This window comes from Balaenoptera borealis (genome assembly GCF_965194805.1).
Source record: "Balaenoptera borealis genome assembly, chromosome: 17".
Classification (NCBI taxonomy): Eukaryota; Metazoa; Chordata; class Mammalia; order Artiodactyla; family Balaenopteridae; genus Balaenoptera; species Balaenoptera borealis.
The window spans coordinates 1,555,735-1,578,424 of record NC_138876.1 but is presented as its reverse complement, the minus strand read 5'-3'; the positions used below and the strand labels follow the sequence as shown (position 1 = coordinate 1,578,424).

The window sequence follows — 22,690 nt, the reverse complement described above, 5'->3', positions numbered from 1 at the left end:
GCGAGCCTGGAGGATACAGGGTCGGGACCCGGACCCAGGGCCACCTCACCCTTGCTCCGTGGGGTCCTGATCTGGAAGTGGGGAGCAGGGCCTCCTCCAGGCCTTGTTGGGGAACTCCAGGGATGCAGGAAGGTCGGGCACAGGCCCCCACTCCTGCCAGGTCCAGACGTAAAATCCGGGGTCCATCTTCTCCACTGCAGTGAGGCCCCCCCTGCCCTCGTGGTGGCCGGTGTCTCAGTGTCTTGAGGCCTGAGCTCACACCGCAGCCTTGGGGAACAAGGGCACAGGGCCTGCCCATCACCCGCTCCCCAGCCCCTCGCACCTCACACCTCTGTCCCCCAATCCCCACCTTCAGAGGTTCCCAACTGCAGTCGGGACACCACAGCCTGGCAGAGGGGTCCCCAACAGGCAGGTCCCGCCCCCTCCAGGACACTGGCCTTTTGCTCTCACAGGCCTGTTCTGGCCTCCCATTGTCCCCCTGGGAAGCTCTCTCAGCCTGTGACTCCCAGCCCCCGGGCTCCACCGGTGTCGGTCTGCGGGCCTGTGGAGGTGGGACCTGTGTCTGAGTGGGCACAGGGCCAGGCTGGACAGAGAAGGAAGCTCCCCGCCCCCGCAGGATGCCCGCGGCGGGCTCTCTGGCCCCTCCCCACCGCAAAGCCTACAGCCTGACCTCTGCAGCCAGAGGCCACTGGCCCCAGCTGGCGAGTGGGAGGAGCCAGAGCCCAGGTCCCTGGGGAGGGAGGGGCAGAGGCAGGGCAGCTGGCTGCTGGGCCCCCAAGCCCCGTGGTCTCTGCGAATGGGGCTGGCTGGAGGGGTCTCGGTTCTGGTCCCTGCGTGTGCCTGCCCACCAGATGACCGGGGCCTGGCGCAGCCCTGATGCTCCCCCAGGAGCCGCCTGGACCAGCTGGGGTCTGCGCTTGGGCGAGCCCAGCTCTGACACTCACACCTCCCCCGCCCTGCAGTGAGTCAGCTCCACAGTCACTCTCCACCCCCGGAGACTGTCACCCAGGACCTGGAACCGCGCTGCACCTGGAGTTGGGCAGAGGCGGAGGAAGGGGAGTGTTGTGACCACAGAGAGCACTGAGTCACACGTGGGGGAGGAGGGGGGAGGTCAGCAGAGGCTCTTACCTTCCCCCAGGGGAGGAGTGAGACCTACACAGGGCTCCAGGCCCCCTGGTTTTGCCCTACTTATGAGCTAAGGGAACATGGGGGCCAGGGCGAGGGCTCAGCGTGGGACCAGGGCCAGGGTTCAGTGTGTGACCGGGGCCAGGGTTCAGCGTGGGACCAGGGCCAGGGCTCAGCGTGGGACCAGGGCCAGGGCTCAGTGTGTGACCAGGGTCAGGGCTCAGCGTGGGACCAGGGCCAGGGCTCAGCGTGGGACCAGGGCCAGGGCTCAGCGTGGGACCAGGGCCAGGGCTCAGCTTGGGATCAGAGTCAGGGCTCAGCGTGTGACCAGGGCGAGGGCTCAGAGTGTGACCAGGGTCAGGGCTCAGCGTGGGACCAGTGTCAGGGCTCAGCGTGGGACCAGGGTCAGGGTTCACCCAGGCCAAGCACAGCAGATCCCTGAGTCCTGGCTGATCAGGAACCTTCTAGCTCCTTCAAGCTTCTACGCTGGGGCTGGCTACACTCCCTCGTGAGCCCAGCAGAGGGCACTGTGCAGCCCCCGAAGACAGAACAAAGGAAGCCCCTGTTCTGGAAGGGTCTGTGAGGGTGCCACAACCCCCTGCAGTTTCCACATCCACACACCCATTGGCCCCAGGCTGGAAGACCGTCCCTGGAGAGGGTGTGTCAGAGGGGTGACCACCACACCTCACAGCCTGGCCTCTGCCAGGGGCTGGGGGCAGCCAGTGAAACCCAGACCCCAGGAGCTACCCTGGGGCCCCCACCCTGCTGGGCCTCTGGCTCCTCTTCTCACTGGGGCTGCTCACGACACGAAGCAGGCCTCGGTTCCGAGCCCAGTTCCCGGGCCCCGGCCAGCGCGATGGGCCTTCTGCGCCTGCTCACGTGTCAGAGGGACGTGGCCATTCCCCCGCCGAGCCTGGGGTCTCCAGCCCACCCTTCCGGCACTGCCCAAGAATCCCCTCCTGCCCAAAGTCCAGAGCGGTGGCCACACTGACCGGGAGTCACACAGCAGTAAGTCTGCGGTCTGGGTCAGGCCTCGGGACCCCTCCGTGAAATGGGGCCGTCACGGGGACGGGCCCCACGTCCACCCGCGAAGGCCTGTGCCCCCCGTAGGCCCGGTTGGGTAGGAGAGGCGGCAGACAGCAGCGGTGGCTCGGGAGGGCTCAGGGCCCAGCGCCACGACCTCCAACTGCGACGGAGGGCCAGGCTGCTGCTGCCGCCTCGGCCTCCCTTTCTGGGCAGTGGGTGACATTGTCCCACGTGGCTCTGAGACCATCCATCTTCTTCATTTTCATCCTGTCCTTTGAATGGCATAATCTCTATCAGCCTCGAGCACTATCAAGGTCACTAATTCTTCTGTTAGTTCACATCTCCTGTAGAGCCCTTCCAGTGAATTTTTCATCTGTTGTTGTACTTTTCGACTCTGGAATTTCCATGGGTTTTTTTTTTTAAGAGGAATGGTTTTTTGTTGTTTTTTTTAAAATACTTGTATTAAGGTGTCATCTGTCTATTCTTAATTAAGATAGCTGAGTTTCCTTTAAGATGGTCACAGAAGCAGGGTGTGTTTGTTTTTAGACCACGCCCCGCGGCATGTGGGATCTTAGCTCCCGGACCAGGGATCGAACCCGTGCCCCCTACAGCGGAAGCACAGAGTCCTAGCCGCTGGACCACCAGGGAAGTCCCTCCAGGTTTTTTAAAATAACTTTTTGTTTATAATCTTTTTATAGATCCTCTCTACTTGATACCTTCCTTTCTTTTTTCCCCCTTCTTTAATCATGGTTTCCTTTCGTTCTCTGACCACATTTGTAAAGGCCAATTTGAAGTCTTTTCCTGTTAAATCCAACATCTCACTCCCTGAGGCAGTATCCGTTGCCTGCTTTTTGGTAACAATATGGTATGTGGCCATATTTTCCTGTTTCTTTGCACGCTCGTAATTTTTGGTTGGAAACTGATCCTTTTAGGAAATGTATCGTACCAACTCTGGGTACTGGGACTTGTTCCCTGCTCGTTTTGTGTTTGGCTGGCTGGGTCATCTCAGTGGCTCCTCTGCAGCCCCTGGCGGCGCCCCCAGTGCTCCTTCTCGGGGGGGGGGGGGCTCCAGCAGGCCCACGCTCCGCCCACCTCCAACCCCACGGCAGCGGTGTTGCCAAAGCTCTGTGCGGTCCCTGCCCACAGCCAGCTGTTAAGTTCCACTCACAGCTGGCTGACTGCTCTGTTGTTTTTTGTTTGTTTGTTTGTTTTTTATAAATTTATTTATTTTTGGCTGCATTGGGTCTTCATTGTTGTGCACGGGCTTTCTCTGGTTGCAGAGCACAGGCTCTAGGTGCATGGGCTTCAGTAGCTGTGGCTCGTGGGCTCTAGAGCACAGGCTCAGTAGTTGTGGTGCACGGGCTTAGTTGCTCTGCGGCATGTGGGATCTTCCCGGACCAGGGCTCGAACCCGTGTTCCCTGCATTAGCAGGCGGATTCTTAACCACTGCGCCACCAGGGAAGTCCCTGCTCTGTTGTTTTTAACAATGCCCTGGGCGTAAGCTGCTTCTCAGACCGATCCAGTCAAATTTGGCTCCTTTGAACGAATAGATACTGAGATCAGTGCTTGAGACTTTTTCCCTGACCCACAGACAGCCTCCAGTTTAGCCTGCATCACCAGTAAATCTATCAGCCTCCTCCCACTGGCCTTTCTCCACGATGTCCGGTTTCTGAGAGCAGCCTTAGGCTTGCACTTCTCCACACTCTGCAGCAAACGAAGTCAGCTCCTTAGCAGAGGGACTAGCTCTGTCCCACGGCCCGCTCCTCCCCGGGAAGAACCTGAGCACAGCTCTGGGGCGGGGGGTGAGTGGCAGCCCTGCTTCCCGAGCGGAGTGGTAGGTGGAAGGGGCAGCGATCCAGGCCTCCCGGGCCTGCCATGCAGGTGGCGCACCCCACACACGTCCTGGGCTCCCCTCAGCAACGTGCCCCGCGTCCTCACGGACACGGCGGCCGCGACCCGGGGAAGCGACTGCCGGACAGGGCGGCCGCCCCAGCAGCCCTTCTCGGGAGACCTGCGCTCCCTGGAAGCAGGAAGGGGCTTTGTCTCACCGCCCTCTGGCCTCAAGCTGAGCCCAACGCCCAGCACGCAGCAGGCGCTGAGCAACGCTACGCGTGGACGAAACAGAAGCACGTCTACGCGCCAAGAAAACCCACTGACGCTGGTGCCTGTGGATGCCTCCTTCCTGGGGCTGCCCAGGCGGGTCCTGTTTGCCCAAAATTCTGCTGCCCCTGTGCCACAGCCTCCCAGGAACAGAAGCAGCGTGTGGCCCTGCCGCCGACCCCCATCCCTCCAGGAACAGCTGGTGACGGCGGCCCCGAGCTGCCTCCAAAGGGCTCTGCCTCCCGACCTGGGTAATCCTGGCCGAGAAAGGTCCAAGCAGAGGCTGCAACTGCCTGCCGTCCTTTCTTCATTCATCTGCCCTCCACCCAGCCACCCTCCAATCCCCCCTACCCCACCACCCGGCCCACCAGAGGTGTGAGTGCTACCACGCGGACACGCCCAGGGCAGGGCCTACCCCGCCCCCGCCCCCGCCCCCGCCCCCGCCCCGGCGGGAAACACTGGTGAGGCGGGGCGGTTCACCCCAGACCCCTACGCAGGCTCAGCCTTCCCCAGCTGGACGACCTCCAGGACCTCCCACACTGCACCACGGGTCTAACCTGGGGCGCCTGCAGACCCCCCAGCACTGGGCAGCAGGCACTGCAGGCAGCGGACCCAAAGCAAAAGACTGTGAAGGACCACCGACCCACCCAGCCCCCTGGCAGCTGCCTGACTTCCATCTACAGCCTGCGGGTCCAGCCCCTGCTCGGCCAGGCTCAGGCAAGGGGCACCCCCGGCGGAGGCTGCCTGTCCTGGGTCGGGGGCCCCAGGCCTCCCAGCAGACTCTGGCCTCCTCCCCCTGCATCCCGGCACCGCAGGCACTGCCCAGGAACCGTCCCTTATCCACCGCAGGCAGGGCTGACGCCTGCTGCCCGTCCGGCTCCGGGGACGCCCCGATTCCTCCCGCGGTGGGAAGGAGAGGCTGAGGACACGGTGCGGCCGCAGGCGGCTTCCTCCCAGCTCGGGGTCTGCCAAGTCGTTTTGACCACCGAGAAGGGGGAAGGTCAAGGTGGGCAAACAGACCGGAAGGGGCCGCCGAGTCCCGACAGGGACGACTCCTGGGCTCGTCCCAGGGCACCGGTGCTGCCTGCCTGGGGCGGGAGGAATGTGCGCAGCTCCCGCTGTGCCCGAGCTCGCTGCCCCCGCAGGGTGAGCAGGGGGCCTGGAAGAGGCTCTGCCAGCGGGACGGAGACCCCACTGCCCCTGGGGGCTTCAGGAGAGGAGACAGAGGGGCCGATGCACGGGCGGATGAGGAGGCCTTCCCACCCGGCTCCGATTTCGCACCCGGTCCAGTGGGGCCCCCGAAGACTGTTTAGGAAAGACTCTGAGACCAGAACATTCTGACCCCTTGAGCCTCTCAGAAACTGTAAGTGAAGAGCAAAGCCCCAGGGGTGGGCGCCCGGGGGCGGGGCAGAGACGGGGGCATCCCCGGGCAGCTGGGCGCCGCTGGGCTCCGGTCCTCCCCGGGCGCGCGCACCTCACGCTGCACCTCAGTCTGCACCCCGAGAAACCTCGCACCGCCCGGGATCTCCAGCACCGAGGCCATGAGGAGGGGCCCGTGCTGGCTCGTTAGGGGAGAGGGAAGCAGGCAGGGCCGAGTCCTGCCCCCTGAAGAACGCAGCACAGGGGGAGCGTCTGGTCCTGGAAGGAGGACAGACACCCTCAGCCAGGCAGTGACAAGTGCTCATTGATCGGCCACAACACAGCCAGGACGGGGGCAGGCTGTGAGGGCAGGACAAGAGTCTGGCCTGGGGTCTACAGTCTGGTGGGGACAGAGCACCCACGGGGGGCCTAGGAGAGCCGGTTCCACCCGCCCCCGCCCCCCAGCACAGTCCTGCGGCTCCAGAACCGCTGGCCTGGGGTCAAGGGGCTGACAGCGGGGAGGGAGCTTCTCCACGTGTCCGTCCATCTCCACGCTGCCGCCCCTGACATCGGACCCTGTTAACACCTCAAGCAGCTGCAATTCAACCGCACAGGGGACGCACAGGAGTCCAAAAGTGGCACAAAAGTACACGGTGCACAGATGTCGCCCCAAACACGTGAAGGAAACCGATGTGACAACGCAGCAGGAGGCGATCAGGCCCAAAGAATCAGCAACGACACTCTGAGAACGATCTGTGCTTGTTGCACAATCTTCACACACGCATTTAAAGCGGGAAACACACGGTCCACAGAGCAGTGCCAGGTCAGCCACGACTGTCGCCTCACTGTTTGGAAAGATGTAAAAACACCAGAGACATCGACTGCGGACCAAGCCCTCACCTCCCCTCGGCTCTCACGGGAACAGAGGGCTCTCGGCACGCAACAAACACAGGAATGAAAACTATGTGCCGATTCAGCTACCCACGAAGGGGATGCAACTGAAGGCAAGCAGTGAGAAGAGCACAGAAAAGCACGCCCATTTCATGTACGTTCACAGAGGGCGACCACTGCCGATAAGGGGCTCTCTGTCCTACGGCTGTGCTGACGAGCGACATGGCAGAACGGAGAGGCTGGGAATCAGCTGCAACCCAGGAAACACAGCCGCGTCATCCCGCAATCGGCCTTCAGGAGACCACCAGCACAGCCAGCGTTCCCCACGTGAATCACTGCGGGGCAAACAGCTGAAAAGAGGAGTTCAAATACTGCTAGGCAGCTCAGCTGCATGTTTTACTGTTTTTGTTATATCGCCTAAGGCTAATTTCTGAACATCTGGTCAAAGTTTATTAATGCAGAGGCTGTAAATGTGAAATTCCGGGGAACGAGGCCTGTAGGTTGGACTCGGAGCCAAGATGCTCGAAACACTGGCAGTGTCCTGTAGCCCCGCATTGGGAAGACGGGCACCCCAGCCGCCCGCTCCTGCTGGCTTTAACGGAGCAATTCTATCACATCAAGTCGGCGTGCAGTCTGCTGCATCGTGGGGTCCAAGCCTGAGAGGCAGGATGTGCTGGCAACACGGAGAAACTCTGAGAGACTTGTGCTGCTACGTGAGCTCACGACTGAAGGGGGACACGTGGCCTGTAAAGCCACAGGCAGGGGCCACGCCGACTCTTATTCGTATTGAGTCCCGCCCTCGGTGACCTGCCCTCAGAGACCTGCCCGACCCAGGGCTGGCCCCCAGACCAGCAGACTGAGTCCCGGTGGAGGGGAGCGGTGGGCCACAGGAAGGGCCAGCCCCGTCAAGTGGCAGCGGGTACCGCCATTGGTCGGCTGAAGGCGGCTCTTCCCCACCTGGACAGAGAGACATCTCCACCCTCGGACACAGCAAGGCTCAGCCAGCGAACACGAGGCTGGCTTCCGGCCACCGGAGGCTCCGGCACGTTTCGGGTCTGGGTGGGCCCTTCAGGAAGACCCCCTGGCACCCATGTGGCAGGCCACACGGCAAAACCCCGATGGGGCGGCCGTCCTGAGGGACGTGACCCCTGAGACCGCAGGTCGGGCCCCGCTGCCTCAGGCCTCACCCGCTGTGGACGAGCCGGGCAGAGGGGAGCGAGGCGGGGCGCCGCGAGGCCCAGAGTGCTCCCAGGGCGCCTCGAGCTTGACTGCGGCCCGGAGGGCCCTGCGCCGCTGTGCCTGCTGCCGCCTGCCGAACGCGGAGCGCAGCGCGCGCAGCTGGCCCACCTCCTGTGCCGAGAAGCAGGGCTGGCCCTCCGCAAAGCGCACCACAGCGTCGAAGGACGCAGCTGCCTGCTCCCAGGCCGCCTCGTCACGCTCCCCGGCCTCGGCCAGCTCGGGACTCCCCGTGGCCGCGCCCCCTAGGCGGGCCGGGGCGCCTCCCCCGAGCCCGGGGATGTGCACGAAGGTCTGGTCGGGAGGCTTCGTCCTGAGGCGCTCGGGCTCCTCCTCTGAAGACGAGCCTTCGACGAGCGTGACCTCGGGCCACAGCTTCCTCCAGGCCCGGCTGAAGACGCCGCCCGGCACCGCGTTCCAGGCGCAGGCCACGTCGAGCACGGCATCGTGCACGCTGCAGCGAGGGGTGAAGGCCTGCAGCGTGCCGCGAGGGGTGACGAAGTTCCTCATGAAATCCCTCCGAATGCCCTGGTCCATGGGCTGGATCAGGGAGGTGACGCTGGCGGGCAGGAAGATGGTGAAAATGTTCTCCGAAACCAACTCGGCCTCCCGCGGGTGGGCCCGGGAGCCGTCCAGCAGGAGGATGGCCTTGCTGTCTTCGGGCAGAGCCACGGCTCGGAAGTGCTCCTTCACCGCGGGCACAAAGATGTGATGGAACCAGTCAGTAAAAATCTCCTTGTCCACCCACGCGTGGCCTTGGGCCTTGTACGCGACAGGCAGGTGCTGGATGCCCTGGACCGCCTTGGGGCCGCCGCATTGCCCGACCACCAAGGGCTTGATCCTGTGGGAGCCCGTGGCGTTGGCGCACATGAGGACGGTCAGCCTGTCCTTGTTCTGCTTGGGGCCGGGCACCACCCCACCCTCCGGGCTGGGACTGGGCGAGCTGCGCCAGAAGAGGCCGGTCTCATCGGCGTTGTACACCTGCTCGGGGGACAGGCCGTGCTCGGCGGTTAAGCTCCGGAAGAAGCCGCAGAACTGCTCTGCAGCCTGGTGGTCGGCCGCCTGTTTCTCGCTGGACGCGTCCAGCTTCTTGATGCCGTGTCTGGCCTTAAAACGCCAGAGCCAGCCGCCAGAAAACACGCAGGGCTCGGTCAGCTGCATCTGCTCGTAGAAGTCCTTGGCCTTTTCAATGAGCATGGGGCCCGAGACGGGCACGCCCTCGGCGCGCTTCACCAGGAACCACTCGTACAGCACGCGGTCCAGGTGCTCGAGCTTGGGCGTGTGCAGCGTGCGCCGGTGCGCCAGGGCCTTGTCCGAGTCGGAGTTGGCGAAGAAGCGGAGCAGCTGGGCCTTGTGGGCCCTGATGTCGTACAGGGTGGACATGCCCACGTTGTACTCCTGCATCAGCGCCTTCCTGCTCTCCCCCTTCTCCAGGCGCCGGCAGATGTCCATCTTCTCCTTCAGGGTCAGCACCACCCTCTTGCGCTTCTCCCCCGGGCTCCTCCCTGCAGCCGGCTTGGAGGCCATGAGGAGGGGGCTCGGCCCGGCCGACAGGGGTCGCGCCTGAGCCAGTACTGGAGGCCTTTCCACCCCTCCCTCCCCTCCCACCACCCTCGCCCACCTGCGTCCTGCTGATGCAGATGCTGACGCTGACGCGGGGCCACCACGAGCCAAGAGCCAAGGCCCCTTCCCGGCTCCGGCAGCTTCCCGGCCCTCTCTGCAGGGGGGACCAGCGTCAGCCGCCCTAGTCTTCCACGGCTGGAACCTCCAGCCTTCTCTGCAGGGACGGTGGCAGCTTCTCCCCTCAAACACGGACCGGAGGGTAAAGGGGCCCCGGAAGCTGGTTTCCGGCAAATCGAGGTTTCACCGTCTGAGCCGTGGGTGCCTCTCTCACGCACATGGTGCTTTAGCAGCTGGAAAGCAAAAGGGGGAAGAAAGAAAAACGTTACGGGGGCACGCTCCTCGGCCACCATAGGCACATTGTTACTTTCGACGTGCTGGGGAGCGGCAGGGGGCGGTGTGGTGGAGGCGACGAACACGCGAGCTGGCCGGCAGGTGGCGCAGGGAAGAGGCCTGCCTGGCGCGCTGGGCACACTGGCTCGTCTCAGCTTCCACAGGTGACCTCGGAGTCGCTCGCTACGGCTCCAAATTAAAAGTGGCTCTCTTGGAAGCAACCTGGCCTCCCGGGAAAAACGCCAAGGGCGATGCCACTGAACGAAGCAAGGAAGCCATAGACGCTGGGCGACCTGAGAGCCACGTCCCACCTCCAGAACCAACCTTCCCTCTGTAGCTGCTCTCGGCCCACCTGACCTATCCACCTTCACAAAGCCCTTGTTCCCTCGAGGGCGGCCGAGGCAGGGGATGGAGGTGCTGCGAGGGGCAGGGATTCCTCTAGACTTCCGGGGCTGAGGAGCCTGCAAACCTCTTCTGAAACAAGGTCCCCTCAAACCCTCGCTTTGACAGCAGGCCCCAAACTGCTTCTAGAAAACCAGGCCTTGGTAGGCCTCGGGCTCCTCCCAGAGCTGGGAGGGGCTGCCAGTCTCTCAGCTACTGGTCCCCACAGCGACACGCTCAGACGCCAAGGACGCCTCTGGATGCAGTCACACGTGAGTGTGCAAACAACACTCACACGCACCCTCCCTCCATTACACACACACAGGACACTGGAAAGGGCCAGGCCAGGGCGGGCTTCCTGAATACTTGTTGATCGAGAACACCCTATGAATAAATTACTAATTCATGCTGGAAACAAAAACATGAGAACTGTCTTCTGGCCCCGCTGGGAGCAGGGTGGTCTTCCTGCATCAGTTATGTATCCTTGTAAGTAGTAAACTTCGTGTTTAAGTTGACATACACGTCTTTGGTTAAAGCTAGTAAGAGAACATAAAGGAAAGTGACTTATATAAACCCCACAGCTCTGGTCTAACTTGTCTTTCCTCATCATCTCGTCTTTCATCCTCATAAAGATCTGGGTCATTACGGTCCCTTCCAGCTGGTCATGTCCATCCCTTTATGACAATTTCCCCAAACGCCCCCCACCCCTCCCTGCTCCGTGGAGCAGACACGTAGGACTTAGCAGACGGTCCTGGCTGACCTGGGCAGCCTGTGAGAGTCACAGCCCTGTCACATGTCACCTGGTAAAACGCCAACTTCCTCCAGCCCCTGAGGAGCGAAGAGTTGTTATCCCCACACTGACCAGCCCTGGCTGCTCTGCTCGGGCTGTGTGGCGTGTCTGCCACGAGTCCTGTCGTCTCCGTCCCGGCCAGCTGTGTCCCCGGCGCCCCTCTCACCCGGGCAGGACTGCCAGTCACCGAGGCAGCACCACAGCCAGCTGTGTCCCCGGCGCCCCTCTCACCCGGGCGGGACTGCCAGTCACCGAGGCAGCACCACAGGCCAGCTGTGTCCCCGGCGCCCCTCTCACCCGGGCGGGACTGCCAGTCACCGAGGCAGCACCACAGGCAGCTGACGGCATCCGTCGCCAGGTCCCAGCGCGGAAAGGCAGCAACTCCCACCTCACCTCCCTCCCAAACCCTCACACTCGGCTCTGTCCAACTTCACGCCACAGGTGAGGCCACAGGACTACTCACGTGTGGGACATAAAAAGGTAGCCCCTTGAGACCACAGCTCAACAGAAATGAAGTTTATTCAGATGTAGCAAGAGTCCCAAAGACAAACCCTAGGCATGTCAGCAGCCAGCCCAAGGTACCTCCTTTCACCCTTCTGAGTCAGTCTCCTGGTCTGCAAAGTGCGGGTGCTGGGCCTGCTGGGACCTATTTTCATCCTATTGGGTTGGCTAAAAAGTTTGCTCAGGCTTTTCCATAAGATGCTACGGAGAATCCCGAACGACCTTTTCGGCCAACGCAATATTTACTGGGTGACAGTGTGATTGTGGACTGCCTGGCCCTGTGGAAAGCAGAGAGAACTAAAGGCCATAATCCATCCTTAAGGAAACATTCAATATAAAACCACCGTACAAACCAGGAGGAAACAGGGGACCCCCGGTCACTTGCGAGGGACTTACTCTAAGCACAAAAGGAAGGAGGAAGGGCCGGACGCGGCACCGGGAGGAGGTTCAGCGCCAGACACGGGCCCACTGCGGACGTTTCCTCACGGCTGAGCCTGATACAAGGGAGATGGAAACACCGGTCCCGCTGGAGACACAAAAACTTCCTTTAAAAGTGAAATTCAGATATTACTTCTGAGACAATTTCTTAAACCAAAAGGAAACAACACGGCCAAAAAATTAAGACGGTTTGCAGCCTTGCCACTGATACCCTCTTGGGCCATAGGGGACGGTAGGAGGGGGCAGAGTTGGGGCAGGAGAGAGAAGAGTGGGGCACCACCTGCATTCTGCCCCTTCCTGCAGGCGGGGAGATGCTCGTCCTTAGAGAAGAGCCTGAGGAATTTAGGAGGAGAATGTGAGAAACCACGTTTCCTCGGCAGTAGCCAGTAGTGCGCAAGGGCGTGTGTAGGGAGCGGGGCGACTATCAGGAAAAATACTCCAGACATAAGTGTTCCGGCCCGAGGAAGGGCTGGATTAAGTCTTGAAGGGCAAGAGGGACTGGGGAGGGGTCCTGGGTCAGGGGCGGACATGGGGGTGCGCACCCTGCAGAGAGGGGAGGCGGGCAGTTAGTTACCCACGCAGACCCCTCCTTCGTGGGCGCAGGTGCGGGGCCGTGGGCAGCCCGAAGCAGGGGGGCGGCTCGGGTTAGGGGAGAGGCTTGTTTTGATAGCGTTTCTAACGCCGGGGACCACGTTTGGGGCAGAAAAGCAAAAACCAAAAAGAAAAGAAAGCGGCCAGGTCTCAGGCCGGCTCCTTCCTGGCGAAGGGACCTCGGGGGCTGGTCCTTCCTCAGGGGGAAGCACCGGCCAGGCTCGGAGGGAGGCTGCGGAGAGACCAGCTCGGTTTCGGGGGCCCCGGGGAGGCTCCGCACCAGCAGCTCGGCCCCGGGCCCCAGCGGCCCGCCCGGCACCCCCGCAGGCCTGGACCCCACTCACCTGCAGACCCCGAGCCGCCACCGCCGGCCGGAAGCGCCCCGCCCCCCGCCGGTCCGCGCCGCTCCGCCTTCCCCCAGCCACTTCCGGGACGCTCTAGGCGGCCCGGGGGACTCGGCGTTTCTGTGGCTCCGCGGGTGGCGGCGGGCGCGCGGTGACCGTAGGCTCGGGTTCGGAGATGGGTGCATCTCTGGGCCGAAAAGGCGGGGGCTCTTGTCCTGGGCAGGGGTGGCAGCAGGGCAGGGTGGGCCCGGCGCCCCCGGCCGGGAGGCCTCGGGTGGGGACGTTCCTGACGGAGGAAGGCAGTGCTTGAGCCCCTCCCTTTGCGAAGTCCACCGGCAACGCTGTTTTCCTCCTCCCTGGCCTCATCCACCCCTAATTTAGATGATTTGGATGATGAGATTTGAAACTTCCGAGCTGGGGAGACTTGGATGAGATTCAGACTTGAGTTGATGCTGTAATGGGTTGAGATTTGGGGGACCTTCGGATGGGGTGAATGTATTTTGCATGAGGGGCAGAGGATGTCCAAGCTCGAATCCCCAGAACCTGTGACTGGGTCACCTCACATGGCATCAGGGACTTTGCAGATGCAATTGAGTTACGATTTTTGAGATGGGCGATTATCCCCATTATGAGGATGGGCCCGGTGTCATCACAGGGTCCTCATAAGAGGGAGGAAGGAGGCACAGAGCCGGAGAAGGATGTGAGGATGCAGGCAGAGGGAGAAAAGGAGATGTGACAGCAGACGCAGGATGGAGTGTGCGCCTAGAAGATGGAGGAAGGGGCCACCAGCCAAGGAATGCAGGGCCTGCAGGAGCCGGAGAAGAGCCTGCAGAAGGAACCAGCTCTGTGGACACCTTGATTTTTAGCTCCGTAAGGCTCGTGTCAGACTTCTGACCTCCAGAACTGTAAGATGATAAATGTGTGTTGTTTTAAGCCCAGTTTATGGTCATCTGTTGCAGCAGCAACAGGGAACTAGGATAGATTTTCATAGTTCTCTCCCTCTTTGTTCACCTTCTTCCCTTGGCTCCCAGGACACGACCACCCCTGGCCCTCCTTCCTCACCTTCCCCTAATGATTCCCAACGGGCCAGCTTCACCCCTCCGCTCTCTCCTCTCTGTCCACGCCCCCTCATGGGATCTCCTCCAGTCTCGTGCTGTGCCTACCAGCAAAGGCAGGCAGCTCCCAAGTTTATGCCTCCTGCCAGGACCCTGCCCGCAAACTCTAGCCGCCTGTGCCCTACCCAGCGTCCCGACGTACGACGTACGTAGCCTTCTAACCCTCGAGCCGGCATTTCTACACCTGGACTCGCACTCCTCCCCCGGCCGGGCTCCAGCTTCACACCACCCACCGCAGTGAGTTGCAGCTCCACGTCTCCATCGCTCTGGCCAAAAACACGGAGTCATCCCTGACTCTTTGTCCCCCCACCCCCACGCTCTGCCCTCCACATCCAGGCAGCGTCTGGCCTCTGCTCACTCCCCCCAGGCCGCCCTGAACCCGCTGTTGCCTTCCCTGGCCCTGGCTTCTGCCCTTGCCCCCAGCGGACTGGAGGGCCCTTAGCCAGCGGGGTTTCCGGGATTGGTGAGGTTGACCCCAGGGAGGCCGGCTTCATCCCCGCATGGCACTCTGCTGCCACCTTGTGGGCACCGGATCTCTTGCGCCCCCCAGAACCTGCTGGGGCCGATGCTCCCACCATCACGCTGGGAGCCTCGGGCCTCGTCTCCAGGACTGAGTCCACTCTGGCAGAGAGGAAGGGGTCGGAAGAAGGAAGACCATCCCCTGGTGTCACATGAAGCCTGGCATGGAGGGCCCCCTCCCCCAAGTATCCCCCCAGTGCACAGGGTCAGGCCCCCGACCAGGCCAGACTGTCCACAGCCCGAAGGCCTTGGAGAGGGTCTGGCTGAGCGGACGCCCCTCCCCGCCCCCTCCCGTGGCATCCCAGAAAGGTCCTCCTGGGCCACCAGGCCTGGCGAGGTCCTGCTCTCACTGTCTTCCAAGCCCACGGGGCTCCTGAGTGCTGTGGTCCCTCTGCCCATGGCCCTTGGCCGGGGCCACGCTGGGCACCCAGCCCAGGTTCCAGACCCTCGGGTGGAGAGATGTCCGGTCCCCCCAGAGCCAGGGCGAGGGTTTCTCACAGCAGAGGGGACTTTACTTGGGGGTTGGGGGTGTGGCCGGAGCTCCTGGCTCCCCGACTTCACTCGGGGAGGGAGGAGTGGACAGGAGAAGGGGGGCCGGCTAGGGGCTCAGTCCTGAGAGGCACCGAGGCCCTGAGGACTTGGGAACACACAGGAGGGGCACCTCTGCGACCAGGGCTCTCTGGGGACTGAGACCCCTGAGCCCAGGACGGACAGTGTGGGGCTGGTGCACCGATCAGGTGGACGGGGTCTCAGTGCCCTGCACGCACACTCAGCTGTGGGACACGCATTTACACACGCCCTCCACATGCACTGTCCACCCAGGAACACACCCTCACACACGCATTCCACACGGTCGCTCCCACATGCAGTTTTCACACACACAGACAGCTCACAGAGTCGGAGCTTGCAAGACTCGGCTTTAATTTTGAGAACCTATAATGGGGAGCCCGGCGCCATGGACGCTGTCCCCAGTCTGTCAGGGATCTGGCAGTGCACCAATTACCTTCCTGGTGATACATGCACTTTTCTAAAGGAAAATGTCTACAAATGTGGAAGAGAATTCAGTTGCGGTTTTGCAGTAATACCCCATCTTTATTTTTCTTAATTAATTCTGCATAAAATAATGAATTCATTCAAAACTGATGTCCATTAAAGTGTGGAGCCATGTGGCAGCCCCAGGAGGCGGCAGTGGTCTGTTGGCAAGGAACCCCTGTGAGGTGGGTCTGCCCCACACAGCCTGCCTCCCCCCCAGTGCCCAGCCCCACCACCAGTCCTAGCAGCCCCGGCTGCACACTGGCAAGATGAGGGAAGTCCCTGAGCTATGTGAACAGGCAGGATCTCCAGGGAACCCAACCGGTTTGGGCCCATGGGCGGGCAGGCGGAGGGCCAAGAGAACAGGAAGATCTGGAGTCCCAGGAGGTGGCTGCAGAGCGGAGGAGAGGAGGGGCTGAGGGCGAGTCACATGGAAGCCACCCCTCGACCCCATTCACTGTACAGAGGGACTGCGGGGAGCCACGCCCCTACAGGCCTTCCCGGGAAGGTGGATCCCACCGAAGGATCCAGGCTCAATTCAGGCTCCCTGCGTGCCCAGAGCACGAGTGGCGGGATGGGGCTCAGCATGGGACCAGGGTCGGGGCTTAGACTTTGACCCCAGTGAGAGCTCAGTTTGGGGCCCAGGTCAGAGCTCAAACTGTGATTAGGAGTAGAGTTTAATAACTGTCCACAGGGCATGACAGCCGTGGTCTTCTATATTTGAGTCATGTCCATTAGGTCATCTATCTCGGTCAGCTTGGGCTGCCATAACAAAATACCAGAGTCTGGGTGACATAAACAAGAGAATTTGTTTCTCTCCCAGTTCTGGAGCCCGGCAGTCTGAGATCAGGGTTCCTGGGTGGGCAGGTTCTGGTGGGGACTCTCTTCCTGGTTTGCAGGCGGTTCCCTCGCACTGTATCCTCGCGTGGCAGAGAGAGAGCTGGTGCCACATCTTCTCAGGTCACCGAATCCCATCGTGAGGGCCCCAACCTCATGACCTCATCCGACCCTGAGGCCCCCTCTCTGAAAACCATCAGGTTGGGGGTTAGGGCTTCAACATATGAATTAGGGGAGGACACAGTTCAGCCTATAGCGCTGCGCCCTTGGCCCTCAAAATTCATGTCCTTCTCACATGCACGGTGCAGTCCCGTCATCCCAATAAGCCCAGGAGTCTTAACTCATTACAGGGTCCACACGAACCCCTAAAGCCCAAGGTGTCCTCCAGACCCTCTCTACATCAGACATGGCCGAGTCCAGGTATGATTCATCCTGGCAAATTCCTCTCTGGCTGTGAATCTGTGCAACCAGACAAATTACGTGCCTCCAAAATACAGCCATGGGACAGGCCAAGGACAGAGATTCCCACCGCAAAGGGAAAAATCGGAAGGGAGAGTGGCGGGTCCCAACCCCAGCAAAGCAGCGCCATCGCCGGGGCTCCGGGCGGTCCTGCCTGACGGCAGCCGAGGACCCTGCGGTGCTGTGCTGTGCACGGCGGGGTGTGGAGTAGCATTCTCGGCCTGCACCCCTGGACGCCAGGAGCACCCCCATTAGGGCAACTGAAAATGTCTTCAGGCCCCGCCAAACGTCCCCTGGGCCACGGAGACGCCCCCATCTGAGAACCAATGCCTTACGGTAACCACTTCATATCAAATCACATCAACGAACACATGGGCAACTGTCAATATTTGAAGAATGAGTGCTCCAGGCTGGTGCTAGGTGCTGGGTGCCTTGAACACAAAACAGAGAAGAAAGGCCCCGGCCCAGGGCACCGCAGCTCCCTGTGAACTGGGGTGGGGGCGGGGCGCAGACGGGCAGCCCCACAAGGGAACAGTGAAGGCACAAACATTTTACTTCCCACGTGAGGCAGCTGAGCTGAGGGGGCGGGGGGGCAGGGGGGGCGTGTTCAGAGAGAAAGTACCAGGCGGGCAGCGTGGGCAACGAAGGTGCCGGTGCAGGGGCCACGCTCACCTCTGTGTGACCTTGAGCAAGTTCCTCCCTCTCTGGGCCCCAGGCTCCAAGGGACAGAGCCCGGCCTGGGGGGAGCCGGGGCGCTGGGGTCGGGGTAGACCCCAGGAGTGCCGTGAATCCCGGGAGGGCTGGGTCTCAGGGCACCCCTGCACCCAGGCGTCCCCCCACTGCGGGGCACTCACCTGCTCCCCGGCCTTCCCTACGGCCCAGGGAGCCCCTTCCCCTGGTGCCCCTGCTCCTGGCAACGTCCTTTCCACCCCTGACGTGCCCTGGGCCCTTTTCTGGGGGGTAAATCAAGGAGGGGAGTGAGATATGCTCCACAAGGCCATCCACAGGGCCAGGAAGATCTGAGGAAATGAAAGGCCCTCTCCCCCTGTGGGAGGAGCTCCTCACCCCCAGACACACCCTGGGACCAGCAGGCGGTGGGTGCAGCCTGTGCCTGCTACCACCTGGCCGACACTCCAAGGGGTCCCAGGGAGACTGGGCACAAAGGGAGGGTCAGGTTGAGAGGGCCACAGGGACCACTCATGGCCCCCAGAGCAACAGCAGCCGGGAGCCACTGGCCCCCCTGGTGCAGAGGAATGAGGGGAAGGGCCAGTCCCAGAGGCTGGCTGGAGCCGCTGTGATGGGAGAAGGCTGGTGACATGGAAGCAGCTGCTGCCAGGGTGGCCCAGGCGTCAGGTGTGGCGGAACAGCTGGCCTGGCTGCTGAACCTCTCACCCTCAGGTCTTGGCCAGTGGAAGCCTTTATAGGATCCTTACGGGACCCAGGACACAAACAGGGTGGAGAGGGGGCCTGGGTCTGGATGGAGAATGTCTGGCCCAGTGCCAAGCTCTTGTCACCTCCTCGTCCCGCAGAGGCCCCTGACACGGCATTTCCCGGACTCCCCTGCAGCTAAAGTGCCACGGTGTTGGCGGGGTATCGAGTCAGGTCATGAGGGTGAGGCCCGCAGCTCTGGCCCGTACGCTGTGCGCCACACCCTCGCACCCTCCCCAGGAGGTCCCCACCAGGCCCCCTCTCTGCAGCCCACGTTTCCTTCCTGCTGATCGTCTGTGCCGTCTGATCGAGGCCTGTCAGCCCAGCGGGACTCAGCCACAGGGGTCAGCATGGTTCCCGCACAGAGCACAGTGGGGCCGAGGGAGGGGCCCTCAACCTGGGCTCAAAGACGGAAGGAGTGAGTGAATCTGGGGAATGCGGTCTCCTTTCTCTGGCCTCGCCGCCCCTCTGAGGTGGTGGAGAAGCGGTCTGGGGCCTCGTCCTGGGGTGGCTGAGACATGGCCCCTGCCCCGGGCAGGCTCTGCCTTCCCGAAGCAGAAAGAAGGCCAAAGGGAGCGGGAGGGTGCAGCCGGGCGGGGGCTGGAGATTGGGACCTGCCCCGCCCTGGAGCCCTGCGGCCAGGAAGCTAGTGGTGTTGACCGTGGGCGGCCACCCCCCCACCCCAGCCAGCAGAGCCATATAAAGCCGCCCAAGGTCTGCTCCCCGCTGCCCACCCGCCACCATGAAGGCTGTCCTCCTTGCCCTGCTAGCCGCTGTCTTGGCCCTGCGGCCAGGTGAGACCACAGGGGGCCAAGGGGCAGGGGTGGGGGGAGTAGGGCCGGGGCGGGGGGCGGATGATCGAGGAAGGCCAGAGAGGCAGAGAGGAAGGAGGTGGTGGGGGCAGGCTGGGCGGAAAGACGGGAGGCAGAGGCGGGGAGAAGGGGCTTTGACCCCACCCAGGTCCCCCTGGGGCAGCTCTTGGTGCAGCCAGGATACCGGGTCATCTCCTAGCTGTCCCCCGAGGCGGGAGCAGGCGGGTCAGAGCAGGGGTCTCTCCTCTAGCGCCGTGGGGCCGGCCTGGCTGCTGGAGGGGTGACGGATGGAGGGATGCGCAGAGAGCCTGTGGGGTGGGCGGGGGGCACAGGGGCAAAGAGCCTCAAGTGAAGAAGGGCCACAGAGGGACGGAGGGAAGAGTGATCGGGCCCTTCTCCCCAGGCCCAGCCCCGGCTTCCGATGGGGGCAGCAGGGGTAGGCTGTGGGCCTGCACTGCTCCAGGACTCTCCTGGCCCAGGGTCCCCGGGTGATCAGTAAAGCTCTCAGAGCCTCAGCTCCCTCTCCTGGAAAGCATGATCATGGTGGTGCCCGAGAACACACGGGTCGGCCGGCGTGTGCGGTGCCCGAGCACAGGCCACCCGCGGGGAACCTGTTGGCACTGAGGTGACATGGATGCCAGCTTCGTCATCGTTTTACCCAGAGGAGACCTAATTGTCACGACAGCTGGGGCCACTGCCCCCAGGGACAGAGCAGGGCCGGGCCAGGGGCGCACCTACGGGCTCACAGCTCCGGCTCGGGGGGAGGGGGATGCTGAGAGGCAGTGTGAAGGGTCCTGTGCCTGCTGCCCCCACCTGCCTAGCGTGCGTCCCTCTCAGGAGCGTGGGCATCGTAGCAGGGCCTGGCAAGCAGGGGGTGGGCGTGGCGCCCTCCCTGTGAGGGGCCCCCGCTTTGTGGCTCTTGTGCACCAGACAATGCTCCCTACTCTGTGTGACCGCTGAGAAAACGAGGCTCCCCCCATCCCCCCGCAGCATGGGTGGGCAGCCTCTGAGCTCCACCCCACCCCCACCTTGCAGGCACCGCCCTGCAGTGTTACTCCTGCAAGGCCAACGTCAGCAACGAGGACTGCCAGCACATGCAGAACTGCAGCCGCTCTGAGACCCAGTGCCGGACCGAGTTCATCCGTAAGTGGCCCTGCTGTCCCCGCAGGCCTCCCTGCGCCCCTGCCCTGCCCCCTGCACCATCCCCTAGAAGCCCTGCACCTTCCCTCCACTGGCAGGGATTCAAAGGGCCTGGGATTAGGCGTCTGCGCTGAACTGTCCATCCTTCTGTCCACCTGTCCCCCTGCCCACTTGTTCTCCTGTCCACACATAAATATTGATGCTCAGCTTCCCATCTGTATTTGGCGGGTGAGTATCCAGGGCCCGGCCCTCGCCCAGTGGTCCCCGTGCCTCCCCCAGGTGCTGTTGATCTCCTGACCCTCATCAGCAAGGGCTGCAGCTTGCACTGCATGGACTCAGAGGACTACTACGTGGGCAAGAAAAACGTCACATGCTGCTCTACTGACCTGTGCAACGCCAGCGGGGCCCACGCCCTGCAGCCGGCCATTGTCACCCTGACGCCGCTCACCGTTCTTGGCGTGCTGCTGTTCTGGGGCCCCGGGCAGCTGTAGGATCCAGGAGGACCCTGTTGTGTCCCATGCTGGGCAGTGGTGCCCAGGGGCCCGGGGGGCACTCCTCACACACACCTGGTCCAGTCACAGCCCTTTCTGAACCCTAACTCAGGTCGGGCGATGCCCCTCTGCCCTTTCCAGCCCTCCCTGGCTCCCTCCAGGACTCCTGCCCAGCTCCCACCGCTCGGCAGGCTGCGCTCTGTGATGTGGAACAGCGTGCAGATGGCCCAGCAGACCCCTTCCCAATATTCCGACCCACCCCTTAACCTTCACTCAGGCACCTCTTCCTCCAGGAAGCCTTCCCTGCCTGCCCCCGCCACGAGCTGAGCCAGGTCCTGCCTGTGGTGTCCCCCGCACCCAGCATGAAGCAGGCTCTCAGGAGGGCCCCGAAAAGGCTGAGAGGAAACATTCCGAGTAGAATTAGGGTCAGGGGTGTGAGGTCCTGGGAGCCCCAAGAGACGAAGCTTGGAGGGGGGACTAGCTCCCCATGTTCATGGGGGTCCTGGGGCAGCAACCCCAGCACACAGTAGGCCCTTAATAAAGGTCCATGGGCTTGGTTGCAGTGAGTCTGTCCTTGCATGCCCGCAGGCTGAGGTCAAGGTTGGGGTCCAGGGCTGTGAAGCGTTGCCACCTGGGGCCACGTCTGTGGCTGTGGCCGTGCCCTTGGCTCCGGCCAGGGCAGGAGCAAATGTCTGACTCCTGGAAGGGAGGACATCGCTGCAAGGCCGCGTCCCTGGGGCCTCCCGGCTCTTGCTGTGTGGCCTCACACATGTTGCTCAACCTCTCTGAGCCTCAGATGCTCACTGGGACCCATCTCTGCTGTGAGGACTGACCCAGAGACTTCAAGGCATGGAGACATTTCTGGGTGGCAGGGGCTGCTGCTGCACGAGGCCGCCAGACCCCTGCCCTGTCCTCCCCCTTCAGCTTGAGGACAGCACCTCTGTCTGTTTCTTCAATTTCTTATTTTGTTTGTTGTAAGGGCTTCACACCCAGAGCAAAAAATTCAAACTGTACAAGAGGGTCTCCAGTGCTGAGCCAGTTCCCCAACCCCGAGCGCGGGACCCTCCCCTCTCTAGGATGCTCCCATCGCATGCTTGGGGCTCCTTCCGGGGTAACTAACTGTGAGGCCTGGGGGAGCCCCAGGGGACACGGCCCCTGCCTGGCCTCTTTCATACCTGGGAAAGTCCTTCTGAAAACCCAGCTGGCCCCTGCCCTCGGGCGCCAGGGCTCAGGAGGGCCGGGGCCTGGGTGAGACCTGCCCGCACAGGACGGTGCTTCCAGCCCACACCAGGCGCTGGGCGGTGGATGAGGCAGGATTAGAACCCGGGTCCTGGAGGGACCCTCCAGGTTGACACAGCAGCAGGTGGGGTGGGGTCACGCTCACCAGAGTCCAGGCCAGGGCACAGGGAGCCCCAGGCAGCCCAGTGCCCCGGGTGGTGACGTCGGGAGGGCAGAGGAGACCAGAGGTCTCCACACTCAGAGCCCACGGCAACCCACACCTTAGCGCCTCCCTGTGGAGGGGTGCGCTGCCCTGGGGCCGAGGCTCATGGAGGTGAGGTGCCCTGGGCCCCAGTGGTTTGAATTCTTTGGGTCAACATGAGAGGAGAGAGACGGCAGGTGGGAGGCCTGACCGCGCTCCCCAGGCCCTGTAACCCGGGGCCTCCCCTCGCCTCCTGAGCCATCCCTGAGGTCACGCAGCCTTGAGCCTCCAGAACAGGGACAGGCCCCGGGCGGCCCAGGAGCCTGTTCTGCTCCCGACCCAGCACCTCGGGGCAAAGGTCTCCCCCTCCTGCAGGACGGAGGGCTGATGGGGGCTCTGCCTCTCCAAGCGTGAGGACAGCACGGGGGCCACCTGCAGGGGCAGCCCAGGGTCCCTCAGCCGGCCCAACGCAGGGTCTGGACTGGGATCCCCACCGCTCCACCCCACACCATTTCATCGTCAGAAACTATGCGAAAGCAAGAAAGAGCAAGTGCAGAACCCTCTCCCCGAGCCCTAGGATGGTATCCGGCCCCATTTTCACCCTCATGCTGATGCTTCTTGTGCAAGAATAAGGAGCATCCTGTGAATTTACACACCTGGTCACACTCTCTTCAGGAAGCGGCTTTTTTTTTTCTAAACCTC

At 62.6% G+C, this 22,690-nt stretch overlaps 2 protein-coding genes and 1 long non-coding RNA gene across 6 annotated transcripts in view; 2 read left to right on the top strand and 1 right to left on the bottom strand.

Annotated features, from left to right (window-relative positions):
* The window catches only part of LOC309614984, a 51,710-nt gene extending 48,326 nt beyond the window's left edge, over nucleotides 1-3,384 (top strand). The window contains exon 2 of the long non-coding RNA XR_014236488.1: nucleotides 1,518-3,384. This is a non-coding gene — a long non-coding RNA (uncharacterized lncRNA). The remainder of the gene's footprint in view (nucleotides 1-1,517) is intronic.
* Nucleotides 3,385-6,357: 2,973 nt separating this feature from the next.
* On the bottom strand, nucleotides 6,358-13,713 carry JRK (Jrk helix-turn-helix protein). Of its 3 annotated transcripts, none has more exons than XM_082363993.1 (3): nucleotides 12,736-13,713; nucleotides 11,759-11,907; nucleotides 6,358-9,650 (listed from the first exon to the last, which is right to left on the bottom strand). In XM_082363993.1, exon 3 carries the CDS (start codon nucleotides 9,262-9,264, stop codon nucleotides 7,678-7,680), a length of 1,587 nt encoding a protein of 528 aa, XP_082220119.1. In that variant the 5' UTR covers nucleotides 9,265-9,650; nucleotides 11,759-11,907; nucleotides 12,736-13,713; the 3' UTR covers nucleotides 6,358-7,677. The 3 variants fall into 3 exon arrangements, with proteins under 3 accessions (XP_082220119.1, XP_082220121.1, XP_082220120.1); XM_082363995.1 differs by having other exon boundaries at nucleotides 11,759-11,888; XM_082363994.1 differs by lacking the exon at nucleotides 11,759-11,907.
* A 3,640-nt stretch (nucleotides 13,714-17,353) lies between these two features.
* Nucleotides 17,354-21,127, top strand: PSCA (prostate stem cell antigen). Of its 2 annotated transcripts, none has more exons than XM_082363998.1 (3): nucleotides 17,354-18,543; nucleotides 19,973-20,080; nucleotides 20,357-21,127. In XM_082363998.1, the coding sequence occupies exons 1-3, from the start codon at nucleotides 18,303-18,305 to the stop codon at nucleotides 20,566-20,568; spliced, it is 561 nt and encodes a 186-aa protein (XP_082220124.1). In that variant the 5' UTR covers nucleotides 17,354-18,302; the 3' UTR covers nucleotides 20,569-21,127. The 2 variants fall into 2 exon arrangements, with proteins under 2 accessions (XP_082220124.1, XP_082220125.1); XM_082363999.1 differs by lacking the exon at nucleotides 17,354-18,543 and adding an exon at nucleotides 18,569-18,919.
* Nucleotides 21,128-22,690: the final 1,563 nt, after the last annotated feature.

Coding starts and splice junctions, on each gene's coding strand:
- JRK (XM_082363993.1), bottom strand. CDS start 9,264: ATGGCCTCCAAGCCGGCTGCAGGGAGGAGCCCGGGGGAGAAGCGCAAG.
- PSCA (XM_082363998.1), top strand. CDS start 18,303: ATGAGGGTGAGGCCCGCAGCTCTGGCCCGTACGCTGTGCGCCACACCC. Junction 18,544..19,972: donor TGGGCTCAAAGACGGAAGGA/GTGAGTGAATCT, acceptor CCCACCTTGCAG/GCACCGCCCTGCAGTGTTAC. Junction 20,081..20,356: donor GTGCCGGACCGAGTTCATCC/GTAAGTGGCCCT, acceptor TGCCTCCCCCAG/GTGCTGTTGATCTCCTGACC.